The following is a 17,808-nucleotide window of genomic DNA, read 5'->3' as shown; positions in this document are numbered from 1 at the left end:
GTTTTGTGAGATTAAGAGTCACTTATGAGACTGGGGATAAAAATACATTATATGTTTATAAAAAATAAAAAATAAAAAAAAAGAAGAGTCACTTATGGTTTGTCTCCCTCCCAATCCCATCTTGTTTCATTCATTCTTCTCCTACCCCCTTAACCCACCCCCCCCCGCCATGTTCTAAATTAAATTTTAAAAAGAACAAAAGAAAAGAAATTCAAGGACTGAATCCCGGAGAACTGCAAGATTTAAAGAGGAGGAGAATAAAGAGGAACAAGCAAAGGAGTTTTTTGTTTATTTTAAAGATTTTGTTTATTTATTTGACAGAGATCATAAGTAGCCAGAGAGAGAGGGAGGGAAGCACGCTCCCTGCTGAGCAGAGAGCCTGATGCAGGGCTCGATCCCAGGACCCTGGGATCATGACCTGAGCTGAAGGCAGAGGCTTTAACCCACTGAGCCACCCAGGCACTCCATGCAAAGGAGTTTTAAGAGGAGAGGCCACAGGTAGTAAAGGGACAGGAGAATGTGGTGTTCTATAAAACAAACGAAGGAAGTGTTTCGAGGAATAGCATGATCAATTGTATCAAGTGTTTTGACAACAGATTAAATAAGATGAGTATATGAACTGACCATTCAAGAACATGAAAGTCACTGCAGACCTTTCTAAGAGCAATTCTGGTGGAGTGGTAGGAGAAAAAGCCTAATTAGATTAGGTTTAAGAGAAATGAACAAGTAGAGAGGATGTGAATACACAGTAAATTTTATACAATGTGGAGAAGAAGAAATCTGGTACACTTGGTGGAAAGCAATTTAGCATTACCTCTTTAAGGTGAATATTCACATACCTTATGACTCAGCAATCCAACTAAGTACAAACACAAGAGAAATTCTTACACCAATGTACTATAAATATGAGAATGTTCAGTGCAGCAATGTTAGTAATAGGACACACAAACCTGAAAACAATCCAAAAATCACTGGCAAGAGAATGGATAAATTCAGTATATTTGCAAAATGAAATACCATACAGTATTGAAAAATGAATAAATCATAGCTATATAGAACATAGATCATGAAAATATAATACAGAATGGGTGGGGGGAGGCCAGAAGACTATGAATTGCAATAAGGCAGTATGGTAGTGGTTGAGAACATAGACTAGGAGCCAGACTCTCTGAGTTGAACTCCTAACTGGGCCATTCACTAGTAATGTGATTATTAAACTCTCTATACTTCATTTTTTTCTAATCTGTATAAATAGGGATCATCTATAAATAGGGATGATGATGATGAAATTGTTATAAGGATTAAATGAGATAATATGCATATATTGTACAACCATATACATAAAGCACTTAGGACAATGTAAATAAGCAGATTAACATGATTTTTAACTGTGTTTTTAAAAAAGCAACAGAATGATAAATATAAAATTTAGGAGAGTGGTTACCTCTAGAAGGGAGGTAGGGAAAGGAACAGGGAGAAACTCGTAAGTATATGCAATTTATAGGAAATTACTTTAGTTCTTGAGTTGAAAGGTGGATTTACAGGTATTCCTCTTATTATTATACTTTATAATTGCACGTAATCTTTTGCATTATCAAGTGATATATTAAAGATAATAAAAGAGGGGCGCCCAGGTGGCTCAGTTGGTTAAGTGTCTGCCTTTGGCTCAGGTCATGATCCAAGGGCACTGGGATCTTGCCTTTAACTTCTCCCTCTCCCTTTTCCAGCTGCCCCCCCCATGCTTGTGCGTGCACTCTCTCTCTGTCAAATAAATAAATAGAATCTTTTAAATAAATAAATAATGGGGCTCCTGGGTGGCTTCGTGAGTTGAGCCTCTACCTTCCGCTTGGGTTATGATCCCAGGGTCTTGGGATCGAGCCTAATATCAGGCTCTCTGCTCGGCAGGGAGACTGCTTCCCCCTTTCTCTCTGCCTGCTGCTCTGCCTACTTGTGATCTCTGTCAAATAAATAAAATCTTTAAAAATAAATAAATAAATAAGGAAATAAATAATAAAAGAAAAATGCAAGGAAATAAATGAGAGAATGTATATACAACTCTTGAATAAACAACTCTTTCAAGATATTTTACTGTAAAGGGAAGAAGAGAAATGGGACAGCAGCTGGGGGAAGAAATGCCATCAAGAAAAAAGAAAAAAGGATTTTTTTGATAAAAGAAATAACAGTTGGGGCACCTGGCTGGATCAAGTCAGTAGAACATGCGACTCTTAATCTTGGGGTCCTATTCAAGCCCCATGTTAGGCATAGGGCTTACTTTAAAAATAGAAAGAAAAGAAAATAGTCCATTTACACATGCTCATGCATGATTATAAATATTATCAAATATTACTGATTTTCAAAATAACCAATAAAGTATATACCTGTACTTTAAGATGAAGAACTCAAGGTCAGAGAGCCTAAGAAACTTGGAACTAGCCACACAGCTCATAATTGACCAAAGTCACAATTAAATTCAGGTCTAACTCCTTATTTCATGTTTTGTATAGAATATACAATGCTGCCTTCCTTCATTTAACTTTAATTTAATGCCTAACATCAGCTTAATTACATTATTAGAAATACATACTTTTCAGTATCTACTAGGTATGGTTAAGAAGCTGTTATCAGGTGTTTTGGAGGATAACAAACTGAATGCCATTGTCTTACCTTTACAGAGTTTATATTCCAATGAAAATAAGACAATCACCTGATTCCAAAACAACGCAAAATTATATAAACAGTCATATATGAAATACAAAATATTATAGAGGCTCAGGAAAAGTCTTCTTGAGGGCTGGGAGGTAGAGGAATTAGAAGCTTGATAGAGGTAACATTTCAGCTGAACTTGAGGGTTAGACAGGATCTCCCAAGAGGGTTTGAACTGTGAGCTACTGAACAGCCACAATCGTGCTTTAGCCCCCCGAGCTGTTTAATGAATGTGGGTGCAGGGAACAAACAGAAAGTCCATTCCAAAAGGAAGGTATGGCAACAACCACAAAGGATCAGAGAGGCTGAATACTTGAGGCACAACAAAAACAAAAGGATCAGAGAGAAGAAGGACAAGAATAGGAACATATATATTTGGAAAATAAGTATCAAGTAACTCACCATAATTCTTTTTACATTTTGGCTCCCATTTTCATTAAGAAAATTCTCTCAATATCACCCCATCCTCTTTCTGCCTTTCTCTCACTTCTCTGTTCCCCATCTTTTTTTTCCCTATCTTTTTAAAATAACAACTTTATTGATATATAATTTACATACCACATAATTAGCCCACTTAAAGTATAAATTCAGTGGCATTTAGATCACAGTTTCACAGCCATTATCACAATTAATTTTAGAGCATTTCCATTACCCCAAAAAGAAACCCAGTACCCATTACAAGTCACTCCCCATTTTCCCCCAACCATCCCCTTCTCCCCCAGACCTAGGCAACCACTAATTTGCTATCTTCATAGATTTGCCTATTCCAGACATTTCCTTTTTTTTTTTTTTAAGATTATTTATTTGACAGACAGAGATGACAAGTAGTAGGCAGAGAGGCAGGCGGCAGGGGGCGGGCGGGGTGGGAGAGTAGGCTCCCTGCTGAGCAGAGAGCCTGATATGGGGCTCAATCCCAGGACCCTGAAATCATGACCTGAGCCAAAGGCAGAGGCTTAACCCACTGAGCCACCCAGGCGCCCCTACTCCAGACATTTCATATAAATGGAAGCCTAAAATATGTGGGCTTCGTGAGGGGCATCTTTGACCTAGCATAATGTTTCTCAAGGTTCATCCATTTTGTAGAATGTATCAGTATTCTATTCCATCTTATTGATGAATAAAATTCCAAAACTTCCATTATATGGGTACATACATTTTATTTATCCATTCATCAGTTGGTGGGTATCTGGGATGTTTCCACTTATTTGCTATTATTCTACCATAATGTTGCTATAAACAGAGGTGCACAGGTTTTTGTGTGGGCATGTTTTAATTCCTCTTAGGTATATACCTAGGACCATTTTTAACCTTTTTTAAAAATTTTAATTTTTTATTTATTTGAGAGAAAGAGAGCAAGAGGAGGAGGAGGAGCAGGGGGGACAAGCAGACTCCCCACTGAGTCAGGAGCCCGAGGCAGGGCTGGATCCCAGAAGCCCCCTCCCAGACCATGACTTGAGCTGAAGTCAGAAGCCGAAACCCTAGCCCACTGAGCCACCTAGGCGCCCTGACTGGTTTAACCTTTTAAGAACAGCCGAACTGTTTTCCAAAGCAGTCGCACCATTTTACATTCCCACAGTGTATGAAGAGTTCAATTACTCCATGTTATTACCTGTCTTTTTGATCATAGGCAACCTAGTGGGTGTGAAGTGGTATCTCACTGTGGTTTTTTGATTTGCATTTCCTTGATGGCTAATGATGCTGAGCACCTTTTTCATGGATATTTGTAGATCTTCTTAGAAGAAATACTTGCCCATATCTTTTGCCCATTTCTTTCTTTCTTTTTTTTTTTTAAGATTTTATTTATTTATTTGACAGACAGAGATCACAAGTAGGCAGAGAAGCAGGCAGAGAGAGAGAGGGAAGCAGGCTCCCAGCTGAGCAGAGACCCCGATGCGGGGCTCAATCCCAGGACCCTGGGATCATGACCTGAGCTGAAGGCAGAGGCTTTAACCCACTGAGCCACCCAGGCGCCCCGACTTTTGCCCATTTCTTAATTGGGTTCTGCTCTCCATCTTATCGTTCTTAAAAGATCAGTCTTTACATACCATGTATACTTCATTACCTTCTTACAATCATCAACCCACTACAACCTCACTTCTGCTCCGCACTCTGAAATTGCTTGTCAGAAGTGCCAACCACCTCTACAGTGACAAAAACCAATGGGTACTGGGGTGCCTGGGTGGCTCAGTCAGTTGAGCGTCTGACTCTTGATTTCGGCCCAGGTCATGGGATCAAGCCCCAAATGGGCCTTGTGTTCAGCAGGGAGTCTGTTGGAGATTGTTTCCTTCTTCTCCCTCTGCCCCTACCCCCCCACTCTCTCTCTCATAAATAAATCTTATAAAAAATAAAATTAAGGGTGCCTGAGTGGCTCAGTGGTTTAAGCCTCTGCCTTTGGCTCAGGTCATGATCTCATGATCCTGGGATCGAGTCCCACATCTGGCTCTGCTCAGCAGGGAGCCTGCTTCCCTCTCTTTCTGCCTGCCTCTCTGCCTACTTGTGATCTCTCTCTCCGTCAAATAAATAAAATCTTTTTTTTTTTAAAGATTTTATTTATTCATTTGACAGAAAGAGAGATCACAAGCAGGTGGAGAGGCAGGCAGAGAGAAAGAGGAGGAAGCAGGCTCCCTACTGAGCAGAGAGCCCGATGTGGGGCTCAATCCCAGGACCCTGGGATCATGACCTGGGCTGAAGGCAGAGGCTTCAACCCACTAAGCCACCCAGGCACCCCCAAATAAATAAAATCTTAAAAAAAAAAAAAAAAATCAATGGCTACTCTTCAGTCCTCATCTTCCAGGATAAAACTCTATGGTTTGTACATCCACATTATAATTCCATCTGACCTCTTAATCTATACTTTATGTCATCCTGTTTCTTGTGTGTATCCTTCTTACAGCATATTTTCTTATAGAATTAGAAATGTAAACCAGTAATCCAAGGGTATATCCAGAAAATTGCCGGTAAAAACAACTGCATAAAGCAGAGTGAAGGTAACGGAATCAAGGGCGGGGTTGGGGTGGGGGAGGTGGGGGGAGGTGCGGAAGATAAGGAAAGTCTGGATAGGAGCACCTGGGTGGCTCAGTTGGTTAAGTCTGACTCTCAATCTCAACTCAGGTCTTGATCTCAGGGTGGTGAGGTCAAGACCTCCAACAGGCTCCACACTGGGCATGGAGCCTACTTTAAAAAAATTGAAAATAAAAATTAAGGGGTACCTACGTGGCTCAGTCAGTTAAACACCTATCTGCCTTTGTCTCAGGTCATGATCCCAGAGTCCTCGGATTGGGCCCCGTATCACATTCAGCTCCCAGCTCAGTGGGGAACTTGCTTCTCCCTCTCCCTCTGCCTGCCACTCACCTGCTTGTTCTCTATCTCACTCTCTCTCTCTCTCTCTGTGTGAAATAAATAAAATCTTTTAAAAAATAAAAATAAATATTTTTCAAATTAAAAAAAAAGGCTGGATAAATAGTGGGTATTGGGTTAGGATTTTGGCTTTGTTTAGCAGGTAATATATAGCCATTAAAGCTTTTTACACAAGAAATGCTCAGTACTAGACTTACTGCTGGGATGCTGGAAGACTGTCATGGCAGCAAATATAAAGTTACTGGGTGGAGGGGGGAGGAGGAGTTACTAGTTGGCTCAGTCAGTTAAGGGACCAACTCCTGCTTTGGGCTCACATCATGATCTCAGGATGCAGAGATCCAGCCCCAGGGCAGGCTCCCTGCAAAGCACAGCTAGGCTTGTCCCTCTCCCTCTGCTTCTGCCCCTGCTCTTGTGTGTTTGCTCCTCACTCACTCTCATAAATAAACAAAAAGTCTTTAAAAAAAATCCTTTAAAGTTATCTGGGGGTCAGGGGCAAGGCCAGGAGAACCAGGAGGCAAGGAGTTCATGTGGGATACTTATTACAGTAGTAAAGATAATCAGTAATGAGTGCATAAATTAGTTTGGTAGGGCTCAAAAGGTAAAAGGAAGGATCAAAGGAAAGACGCTACCACTAAACTTTAACCAACTGAGTCAACTTTATTATGGACAACAAAATAGCTGCCCCCAGTCAAGAGATGTTAAACCTAAAAGTCCTTAGTCCTCAGTTTTAATAAAGTTTGATTTGATGGAAACTAGCTGAAAGTGTAGTAGACACAGAAAAATCATCCTTCCCTGTTATAAGCATAAAAGCTTATAGCATTGCTTCCCACTTTCTTCTCTCCTAAGTAAATACTAAAAACTTTCAGGTAACTCCTGCTTCTCAGAGTGAAGATCTGACAGGGCCCACCAGTTAGTTCCACTCCCATCCATCACTGCTTCCAACCCCCTCCCCGTACTGCTCTTCAGTCTGTTAAGATCAAGAGGAAATAGAAATTTATGCAAAGTAGGTTAGGCAAGGCAAATTATCCCAAGTTAAACACAATCTCTCTCTTTTTTTTTTTTCCCACAGGAAATAGTTGTTGATGCTCTGAGGAGTTAAATTATAATAACACATGCCAGGAAGATGATGTCAGGGAAGGCGTGGTTAGGCCCTTTACAAGTCTGAGATTCCTTCAGTTCCAAACATTTCCTCTTTCAATTTCACCTACACTCAAGTCTCTCTACCAAGGCAACCCTTTCAAACACTGAAGTGTTGAGACCCTAGAACTCTGATTCTTTTACTTTTCAATTTTTAAAAAATGAACCAAAGAGTAATTGAAGCCCATTTAAACAGATGTTTTTAAAACATGCACTACATTGTGTTTCAGAATCAGTCTTTGAAATCCATATTCCCCCTTTCTGTGACTATTTTTAATTCCAAGAAAAGAATAGATATTCAACACTACATCTTGAGAAAGAATGTGCCTTTATTAGGAATTATATATTCGTTGGTTGTATTCCTGCATTTACCACAATGAAAAACAGTAAGAAAACTATGTCATGGACTCCTCAGGTAACAACTTCCCTGACAAGTGAAGTATACAAATATGCTTCCGAATAAAACAATCCTACTTTTTAAAGTCAAGTAAATAAAATTAACACTTTCAAAAAAGTCACAACAGTGGTATGCAAATAGTTCTTCTGAGCTCCCTGGCAATTATTTCTACTCCACAAACTAGAAGTAATGACTACAATAAATTATGATATAAAAATCCTCCTTTAAGAAAGCAGATCTTGGGTGCCTGGGTGGCTCAGTGGGTATAAAGCCTCTGCCTTGGGCTCAGGTGGTGATCCCAGGGTCCTGGGATCAAACCCCATGTTGGTCTCTCTGCTGGGCAGGGAGCCTGCTTCCTCCTCTCTCTGCCTGTCTCTCTGCCTACTTGTGATCTCCGTCAAATAAATAAATAAAATTAAAAAAAGAAAAAGAAAACAGATCTACAAATCTATTATACCTAGATTTTTGTAATACATAATGACAGTTAAAGCAGATATTGAGAATTTGTATTTTTTAAAAGTTTAAATTTTGATTGTTCTTTCAGTGTTTTAAACATTTTGGACAGGTCAAAGAACTTCATCGCATAGACTTGATCTACTTGAGAAACTTTCTCTACTTGAGAAACTTAATATAAATGACAAGCCAACATCAACGTTAAAACTTAACCTTGTCATAGAAAAGTCTGGTAGGATATGTACACCAAATTGCTACCAGTTATTTTCCATGAGGGTAGGATTTAAGAAAGGAACTTTAGGACAAGAAAGGAAGACTTAACTTTTTATTTTATATACACCTTTATACTTACTTTTTTTAAGTGAGCATGTCTTAAATTTTTACTAAAAACAAAAGTTACTTTAAAATGTAACCTTGGTTGGGGCATCTGGGTGGCTTAGTGGGTTAAGTCCCTGCTGTCAGCTCAGGTCATGATCTCAGGGTCCTGGGATCCAGTCCCACATCGAGCTCTCTGCTCAGCAGGCAGCCTGCTTCCCCCTGTCTCTCTCTACCTGCCTCTCTGCCTACCTGTGATCTCTGCCTGTCAAGTAAATGAATGAAATCTTTTTAAAAAAAAATGTAAGCTTGGGGTGCCTGGGTGGCAAAGCTGGTTAGCAGCTGACTTTTAGTTTTGACTCAGGTCTTGATCTCAGGATAATGGGATCAAGCCCTGCAATGGGCTCCACACTCAGGGCAGAGTCTGCTTGAGACTCTTTCTCCCTCTCGCTCTGTTCCTCTGCCCTCTACAAACGTGCACACCTGCACGCTTGCCTCATCTCTCAAGTATAAAATCTTTTAAAGGAGTGTGAAAAAGTAATCTTGAATGTAGAAATTTACAAATTGCATGAACAAATCCATCTAAACACTCTCCCTTTTTTTTTTATTAAAGATTTTATTTATTTATTTGAGAGAGAGACAGTGAGTGAGAACATGAGCGAGGAGAAGGTCAGAGAGAGAAGCAGACTCCCCGTGGAACTGGGAGCCCGATGCGGGACTCGATCCCAGGACTCCAGGATCATGACCTGAGCCAAGGGCAGTCGTCCAACCAACTGAGCCACCCAGGCGTCCCTAAACACTCTTCCTAAAAGAGAAACAAGCACATTAAGTACTATATGTCAACACAAACACAGAGCAATGTTGTAATGCTTTAAATATACCCAATATTCACCAACCTATATGTACATACACGAGTCATATACACAGCCACAAAGTGATGTTGTCTTAACACTGACCTGTAAAAACCCACACGATTCTCGATTGCTTCTCAAACCTTACAAGTTATCAGAGGAGATATGAGATCTGAATCCTAGTCCACAATTATACCTCTTTATCCCCTACGGTATCCCAGATTTAGAAGCTGGTTAAATGCTTCCTACACTACAAGATGGAAAGGGAGTAAAGACAGGTAAGAGAAGATTTTAGATAGCACTGAATACGTGAAGCCCTTAAGAGGAAAAAAACCTAACTTTTAGAATTTATTTTTAGTTTATTTTAATGGGTCTGGGTAACCTGAGAGACTTGGAGGAAAAAAACTGGGGAAAGTTTCATATAGTATATATAAATTTTGAAAAGAATAAAAACAAATGAAATATCCAGTCACCTAGTGCCTGGGTGTTTCAGTTGGTTAAATGTCTGCCTTCGGCTTGGGTCATGATCTCAAGGTCCTAGAAAGGAGCCCCACGTCAAGCACCCTATCGAGCACCAATCCCTCTCCCTCAGTGACCCCCCCCCCCACTCGTGGGCTCCTTATCTAAAATAAAATCTTAAAAATATATTCTTCTATCAAAATTATATATTCATATATGTATGTGTATTATTGATAACTAACAATCATATATGGACCCATATTTCTTAAGGATATAAACAGAATGAATACCATTACAAATTGCTACTAAGTGTTTTGGGTCTAAATATTTATCCACTGCCTTGATCAGACACTTGGTTTAAATTACCTATAACAATATCTTTAGATATATGAGAAAGCACCAGGAATCCTTCCCAAACCCTCCAATGCTCCATCAGATGGGTAAAAGATCCCTACACATCCATGGCATCTTTTTTCTTCAAAGAACAGCTACATAACAGAAGAGAGGGTAAAGGGTCTTTCTCCTACACCATGAAGTTCTTCCTAATCACCACTGTGTGCCCTGAAATGCCAAGAAACTGCCAAGGACGTTCTCTGTTGAATGTGGGCATGACTGTCCACCTCTTGTTAAACTGCCCATGCTTCCAAGCATACCACAATTCTCTGGCATCTGCAGGTTAATCACAAAGACTCTGAGGATCCCTGCTGGGCCTGGCCATCACCAGACGTCCAAGCACCAGCTCAGCAGCAGAACCCAAAGAATCAGTGACTGCTGCCTTAATTCCAAGGTATGTTCTCTCTTAGGACTCCTTCCCTTGGGGCTGGGTGGGACAGGGTCTCTATCTAGTCTAGAAGAGTATATACCCAGTTCTTGATGAAGCTGTCGTGATTTCACAGACTATATATTTCAGGTACCTGATAATGCTGGTGAAGTGGGTAGAAAGGAAGGGGTGGGGAGCGTAGAAACAGCTCATCAAAAAGATAAAAATAACCTTGGAGGGAGTGAGCAGGAGACCAGGGTTTGAGATGACATATTATCCCAGTGGAGACTGGCTATATCAGCAGGAAGTCAAACTAACTTCATTTCACAAAGATACAAACTTACAAGCTTGATTTGTTTTTAATACCCCTGCCTTCTCCAGCCTCACAGGCAGGGACTATAAACTGCTGGAACTTCAAAACCAGGTGAGAAAAGATGTCGAAAGAAGTGGTGGAAAGGGAGAGGCACTGAGTGGAGAGAGGAATTCCTATCCCCTCTAACTAGGAATGTTAAAGCCAAGGGCACTCCCGGATCCCCAGGAAAGGAAGTCGCTGGATTCCAAAAAGCACTTTTCCCTACCTTCTTGTTGTTCTTGTTATAGCCAAAAGTCGAAATCCCAGGCCTGGAAGTCACTGATAGCAGCATTTTCTCTTTAATATAAGGGAGCTGAGAGAGAGAAGAGGGAGAGGGAAAGGGAGGGGGAAGAGAGGGGGAAAGAGAAAATGAGAGGGAAAAGGGAGGGGGAGGAGAAAGGGGGAGAAAAGGAGCAAGAGGGAGAGGGATGGGGGGGGGCGGGTAGAGAATGAGCTAGGGCTGCTTGTTTACGTCACTGAGAGAAGTTAACCAAGAGTCTGAATGAGGCACTTCCACTGGGTCCTAATGCCCCAGATGTTATTTTATTTTCACAGTCTTGGTAGTTAAAGCAAAAAGAAAAGTTCTTAGGTCTACCTGTTTCAACTCCATCCCTTTTCCAGTAAGAACAGGTTCTGATTCCCTCCTAAAAGACACTGAGGATTTTTTTTTCCTTTTTTTTTTTTTTTGCCTTAGAGCTATAAGATTTAGAAGCTTGATTTTTAAAGGGACCACTGGGACGCACTGCCCCAAAGAACACGTGAGAACAACTATACTAAGAACAAATATGTGAGATGAGCTCAGGACATTTCCCACACTATATACTTAGAGTGATCTTCATGCAGGAAGAAAGAACAAACAGAAGAGCAGGCCAAAGAGCAGAGACAGAGTATGGGAAGTAACTAGTTTCAGATCCTTGGATAGTTTTATTCCTCATTCCTCTTGGGTCATGCTGTTGGGCTCAGCCTCTCACTCCTTTTCAGATTCCCCCAGGCATGATTTCATACTTGAGAAGGAATTACCAACCTGGACTATGTCATGAAATTTGGTGTCTGGTGGTTTCTTTTCTTTCCCCTCAGCTTTACCAGATAAAACTGCCTACCTAGCAGTTTCTTCAAAAACTCGAAACTATCTTGTTTGACTCTTTATCCCACCATTTTCTGTCATCAAGGTGCATGAAGCTCAAACAATTAAGATTACTCACCAAACGTGGAATTTATGCCCAAACTGAAGTTCGGAGTTGGAATGTTTGCTTCAAGTGTCTCTGAGCTGTAGGAAAAAAATTACTTTTAAAAGCATATGCTTCACAGAGAAGAAAATACAAAGTTCTTAGGGAAGAAGAATCTAACACAGTTGAGACAACACTCACCTCAAACAGTTTCAAAGTGATGGCTTGTAAAAGTAGCTTTAATAAGAAACTTGTAGGAAACCAAAAATTCAAGAATGATACCCAGTAATTCCTACCAATCCAAATGGAACAGGGATGTAAAATCAAAGCCTTCAAATCCCTTCTTCAGGTCACCTTGTGCCATCATAGATGTTCTGTCAAAATACAAATTAACCTTGTCTGTAGGGTTGTTGCCCCAACAAACCTTAAGCCCAAACCCTCCCTTAAATGAAGCTCCCTTCTCCCTTCTAGTTTTCAGGCCACCTTTTTGCTAGGATAATGCTACAGACAGGACTAACTATCAGCAGAGTAAATACTTGCATACCACACACAGCCCCCAATCTCTAACTTTCATTTCCAACAGGACAGGAAGTGCCTGCTCAGCTCAAGGGACACAGGAAGGGTGGGAACAGCCTCAATGTGGGAACTATAACAGAGACTGGAAGAACAGTGGCCAAATGCAATAAATAAATTACTAAAGGCATCTCTCAGTGCTACTGTATTTTTTTAAAGTCCCTTTTCTGCCCTCAGAGATTCTCATTCATTATATGCCAAAATATCCTTGCCAGTTAGGCCCTTGGTTGATTTCTTCTCCCTTAGCTTAACAATGTGGTACAAAAATCTTGATCAGTAACACCTGATTTAAAATGGAATTTATAAAGCCAGTCAACCTATTTTAATTTTTTTAAAAATTCTAACATTCTCAATGTGTTTTGTTCTCCTCCTTTACTCCTTAATGCTCAATGATATTTTAGAATTTAAAATAGGGTCCCCTGGGTGACACAGTCAGTCAAGCACCTGACTCTTGGTTTTGGCTCAGGTCATGATATCAGGGTCATGGCCCAACCCCCCCACCTCCAACTTGGGTTCTAAGTATGGAGTCTGCTTGAGATTCTCTCTCCCTCTGCCTCTGATGCTAACTCTCAAATAAAATAAATAAATCTTTAAAAAAATAAAATCTAAAATAGTTAAAACCATGAGTCTTAGAGCCCATGAATTCAAATGCTGACACCATCATTATTACTTATGTGACTTTACATCAAGGTACTTAACATCCCTAAATCACTCATTTGCAAAATGGAGATAATACCTACTTCATTAGTCTTTGGAATCAAATCTAAGTTCTAGTTCAGTTCTGTCACAAACTAGTGACACAGAAAATCACCTCACATATCTGAATGTTTTCTCACCTATAAGACAGGATAAATAAAGAGTATCTCTTTCCTAAAACTGTAGTGAAAGGGGACAATACATATAAAGCCGTGAGAAAAGGGCGCCTGGGTGGCTCAGTGGGTTAAAGCCTCTGCCTTCGGCTCCTGTCATGATCCCACGGTCCTGGGATAGAGCTCCACGTGGGGCTCTCTGATGGGTGGCAAGCCTGCTTCTCCCCCCACCTCGCCCACCTGCCTCTCTGCCTACTTGTGATCTCTGTCAAATAAATACATAAAATCTTAAAAAAAAAAAAAAAAAAGCCCTGAGGAAAGTCTTCGGCACTTGGTGAACACTCAATAGATATTAGCTCCATTATGACTAATTACTCTACTATCTCCCAGTGTGTATACTTTGTGGGTACTGTATAATCCAGATTGGATGATGTGAAGTGAATATTTCAAAAAACTAGTATCTTAATTACATTCAAAAGATACTAGGACTAGGCAGGCTAAACTCTAATGGGAAATACTGGATAAGAAGTTTCAGGAATCAGGGAGCCTGGGTGGCTCAGTGGGTTAAGTCTCTGCCTTTGGCTCAGGTCATGATCTCAGGGTCTTGGGATTGAGCCCTCCATCTGGCTCTCTGCTCAGCAGGGAACCTGCTTCCCCCTCTCTTTGCCTGCCTCTCTGCCTACATGTGATTTCTCTCTCTGTCAAATAAATAAAACACTAAAAAAATAAATAAATAAAAAATCCACAAACAAACAAAAAAGAAGTTTCAGGAATCATCCATCCAATTTTTTTTCTTTCTCTATATTGTATAAGCTAACAATCTGATCATTCAAAAATTCCTAACTTTGATCTGGAAATTAGTAGAACATCTCTTATCCCTACCAAAAAAAGAAACAAAATAATACAGCACCAAACCTTACTAGATATGACACCTAGCTCCCATTTCTCTAGAGTCTTATTACTCTAAGAAATAGAAATAGATCCAGAAAAAAGAAAAGGGAAAAAAAAGCATTTTCAACCATTCTAAGATTTAATACCATTTCTCTTCTCTAAAAGTAGACAGTATCAGGAGAATGGAAGATGGTGGCAGAGTAAGAAGACCCAAGCCTCACTCAACCCACAAATGCAACTAGATAATTATCAAATCATCCAAAGTACCCCAGAAATTGTCCTGAAGACTGGCAGAATAAGTTTTACAACTAAAGGTAGAAAAGAGGCCACATCGAAGAAGCTCTCCCAAAAAAGGGGGGGGATAAAAAATGGCACTCACATATATTTAGTATTCATAAAAATTTTCAAAAATAGAAACTAAATCCAAATGAATTTCATGCTCATATGATCTGGGAAAATATTGGTATTACAATAAATTTGAGGATATTGATTTAATTGACATTTTCAGGGGACGGCTGGATGGCTCAGTGGGATAAGCATCTGCCTTTGGCTCAGGTCATGATCCCTGGGTCCTGGAATCAAGTTCCGCACCAGGCTCCTTGCTCAGCAGGAAGTCTGCTTCTCCCTCTGCTTGTGTTCTCTCTTTCTCTGGCAAATACATAAATAAAATCTTAAAAAAAAAAGTTTTCAGGGATACCTGACTGGTTCAGTCTGTGGAGCATGACTCTTGATACTGGTGTTACAAGTTTGAGCCCCATGTTGGGTACAGAGATTACTTAAAAAAAAAAAAAAAATACAATCTTGGGACACCTGGGTGGCTCAGTGGGTTAAAGCCTCTGCTTTCAGCTCGGGTCATGATCCCAGGGTCCTGGGATCAAGTCCCGCATCGGGCTCTCTGCTCAGCAGGGAGCCTGCTTCCCCTCTCTCTCTGCCTACTTGTGATCTCTGTCAAATAAATAAAATAAACATTTAAGACTTTTACTGAAGGGAAGGGAAGGGAAAGGAAGAGGAGTGGGGGAACCTGGCTAGCTCAGTCAATAGAGCATGCAATTTTTGAGCTGGGGGGGTTGTAAGTTTAAGCTCCACACCGGGTATAGAGACTACTTAAAAATAAAATCTTTAAAATATATAAAAATAAAGTAAAGTAGACAATCTATCAAATAGAAGGAAGATAAAGAAGAATCCAATTAAATAAATTCTATTCTAATTAATAAATAAATAAATAAATTCTATTTTATGTGAGCTAATACAAAACCCTAGGTTTTTATAGTCTGTCTTCTCAGGGCCACAGAAGTAAAAATGACGTAGGTTTATGAACTGACGCTAAAAGCTAATTATGTCAAATGGCACTAACAAGACTGTAAACTACATCCTTTACTCTGGTAAGTATTTTTTAAAAGAAGGTTATGGAATTTTGTGGAAGTGATAGAGAATGCAATAATAGAGTTCCATGGTTAGACTCAGGAGACAAAGGAGAGGAGGAAGAATCCTATTTCTTCAGTGTGTTTCACACCCATACCCACCTGCTTTGCCAATTATATGGCCCACATTTTTCAAGATCTACTCAATGCCTCTCCAATTCTTGATTCTCATGGGCCCAGCACTCAAAAGTTATTCTGAGGGGAAAAAGTAAAATGGGAGTTATTAGAGATTTGTCTTGGAAAGAGACATTTGCACCTCTGATTCAATATAGCCTCATTTTTTTTATTTCTCCAGAAAAGCAAACTTTGAAATAAGTGTCTCAAGTAAAGGATCTAGGGCTAGATCCAATGTGATTCGTATACTGAAAGATGTTTGCATGCAACTATCAAGCCCTCCACATCAGGGTAGAGAACTCAAAAGAACCTATCATCTGCAGATGTGCTAGGCCCTGTGAAAGATATTCACCTGGAGCCAGGGTGATGGAGAACATGCATATGAAAGTAGGGAGACAGGGACAGTTTGCTAGAAAAACTCTGAGTTTGGTTCAGAAACCTGAACAAGGTATATTAGGGCCAAGGATCCTTTTCCCCCTGTTGCTGTTAGTAGTCTCCTGTGGATTATCTTTCCTCCCCTTGATTAACTTATGTGCTCAGAGACTAGAAAATGGAAAGATACCAAAAAGTTTAATTTATTTCATGGTAAAAGATGAGGTAATACCTCAGGAAGAAGTAAAACAAAGAGTTATTTAACACATCACCTTCCTTTTTATTTTTAAGATTTTATTTATTTATTTGATAGAGACACAGTGAGAGAGGGGAACACAAGCAGAGTGGGAGAGGAGGAAGCAGGGTTCTGGCCGAGCCGGAGGCTTGAGGCTCGATCCCAGGACCTTAGGACCATGACCCCAAGGCAGACGCTTAATGACTAAACCCCAGGCACCCCAACAGCTGTCTTAAGAAGGAAAACTTAAGGGGCACCTGGGTGGCTCAGTAGGTTAAGCCTCTGCCTTCGGCTCAGGTCATGATCTCAGGGTCCTGGGATCAAGCCCCACATTGGGTGCTTCCCCCTCTCTCTCTGCCTGCCTCTTTGCCTACTTGTGATCTCTCTCTGTCAATTAAATAAATAAATTAATTATTAAAAAAAAGAAGGAAAACTTAAGGAGCTGAATCAAACAACAAAGAAAAGTTTACCTCCACCCCCTTCTGACAGAGGATGGAATGACAAAATTGCCTTTAAACTAGAAATTGGGGAAGTCTGGCTTCTTAACTCCTTGAGTCAGTCCACTGGAAAACAGGGAAAAAGACAACTTTGAAGAATTATTTACCTCAGATTCAATATCAGTGCTTATAGTACATTCTCCTCTCCTACAGCAACAGGTAGTTTTGGCCAAAAATTACTATAGGGAATATCCTACCAAATTTTCAAGTACACTTTTCCTTTGCCAGACCCTAAATAAATACAGGAGTCAAATCATCTAGAATCACTGGGCCAGAAGATTAGCATAATATAGAAAAAATAGACTAGACTGGATTCTATGTATACCCAGAATGAACTACATTGATTACATGGTAATATTATATCCTCTAAATGTATATTTCCTTTGCACCTGACACATTAATCTTACTTGGCCTCAGCTATCCTTAAAATAAATAACTCAGATGATCCCCACAACTGAATTCAACAATTAGGCTGAACAAATGAAATGGTTGTTTCTTTAGGTCAAATACAAATGTCTTCAAACAGATCAATATTGGCAATTTCATATAGTTAAATCTAACACTGCAAAAAGTGTGAAACTGGGAGGATGATACAGATTCAGAATACTAATTAACTGCATAGTTCCTTTCCTTTCTCCTCTCTCAATTTCAGAGAAAAAAAAAACTTAGAAGGGTGCCAGAGCAGCACAGTTGAGAGTCTGACTCTTGATTTCAGCTTAGGTCATGATCTCGGGATCCTGAGATTGAGCACCCAAACAGGCTCCATGCTCATCATGGAGTCTGCTTGCCCTCTCCCTCTGCTGCTCCCCCCTGCTCTCTTTCCTCCCTCTCAAATAAATAAAATCTTAAAAAAAAAAACAAACCCAAAAAACTAAAGAGGTAAACTCACTTGCAAAGATCATGGCAGTCAAACAATGGCATAATTGACACCAGAATCCACACTTTC

General features: G+C 40.1%; 1 protein-coding gene across 13 annotated transcripts in view; it reads right to left on the bottom strand.

The window, feature by feature from the left end:
- The window catches only part of RBMS2 (RNA binding motif single stranded interacting protein 2), an 80,806-nt gene extending 64,976 nt beyond the window's left edge, over window positions 1-15,830 (bottom strand). For 6 of the 13 annotated variants that reach the window (XR_006604294.1, XM_045071858.1, XM_045071855.1 and 3 more), the window contains exons 1-3: window positions 12,152-12,487; window positions 11,987-12,051; window positions 11,011-11,097 (exon numbers count right to left, since the gene is read on the bottom strand). Coding sequence is in view for 8 of the 13 variants with exons in the window: in XM_045071858.1 (XP_044927793.1) it covers window positions 11,011-11,076 (66 nt within the window). In the remaining 5 variants the exon portion in view is untranslated. The other 7 variants (XM_045071854.1, XM_045071853.1, XM_045071856.1 and 4 more) reach the window with 7 other exon arrangements.
- Between the last annotated feature and the right edge of the window lie 1,978 nt (window positions 15,831-17,808).

Source organism: Mustela putorius, unplaced genomic scaffold, assembly GCF_011764305.1.
Source record: "Mustela putorius furo isolate JIRA1106 unplaced genomic scaffold, ASM1176430v1.1 tig00003988_pilon_pilon_pilon, whole genome shotgun sequence".
Taxonomy (NCBI): Eukaryota; Metazoa; Chordata; class Mammalia; order Carnivora; family Mustelidae; genus Mustela; species Mustela putorius.
The sequence above is the reverse complement of the archived record's forward strand: the minus strand, read 5'-3'. Positions and strand labels throughout refer to the sequence as shown.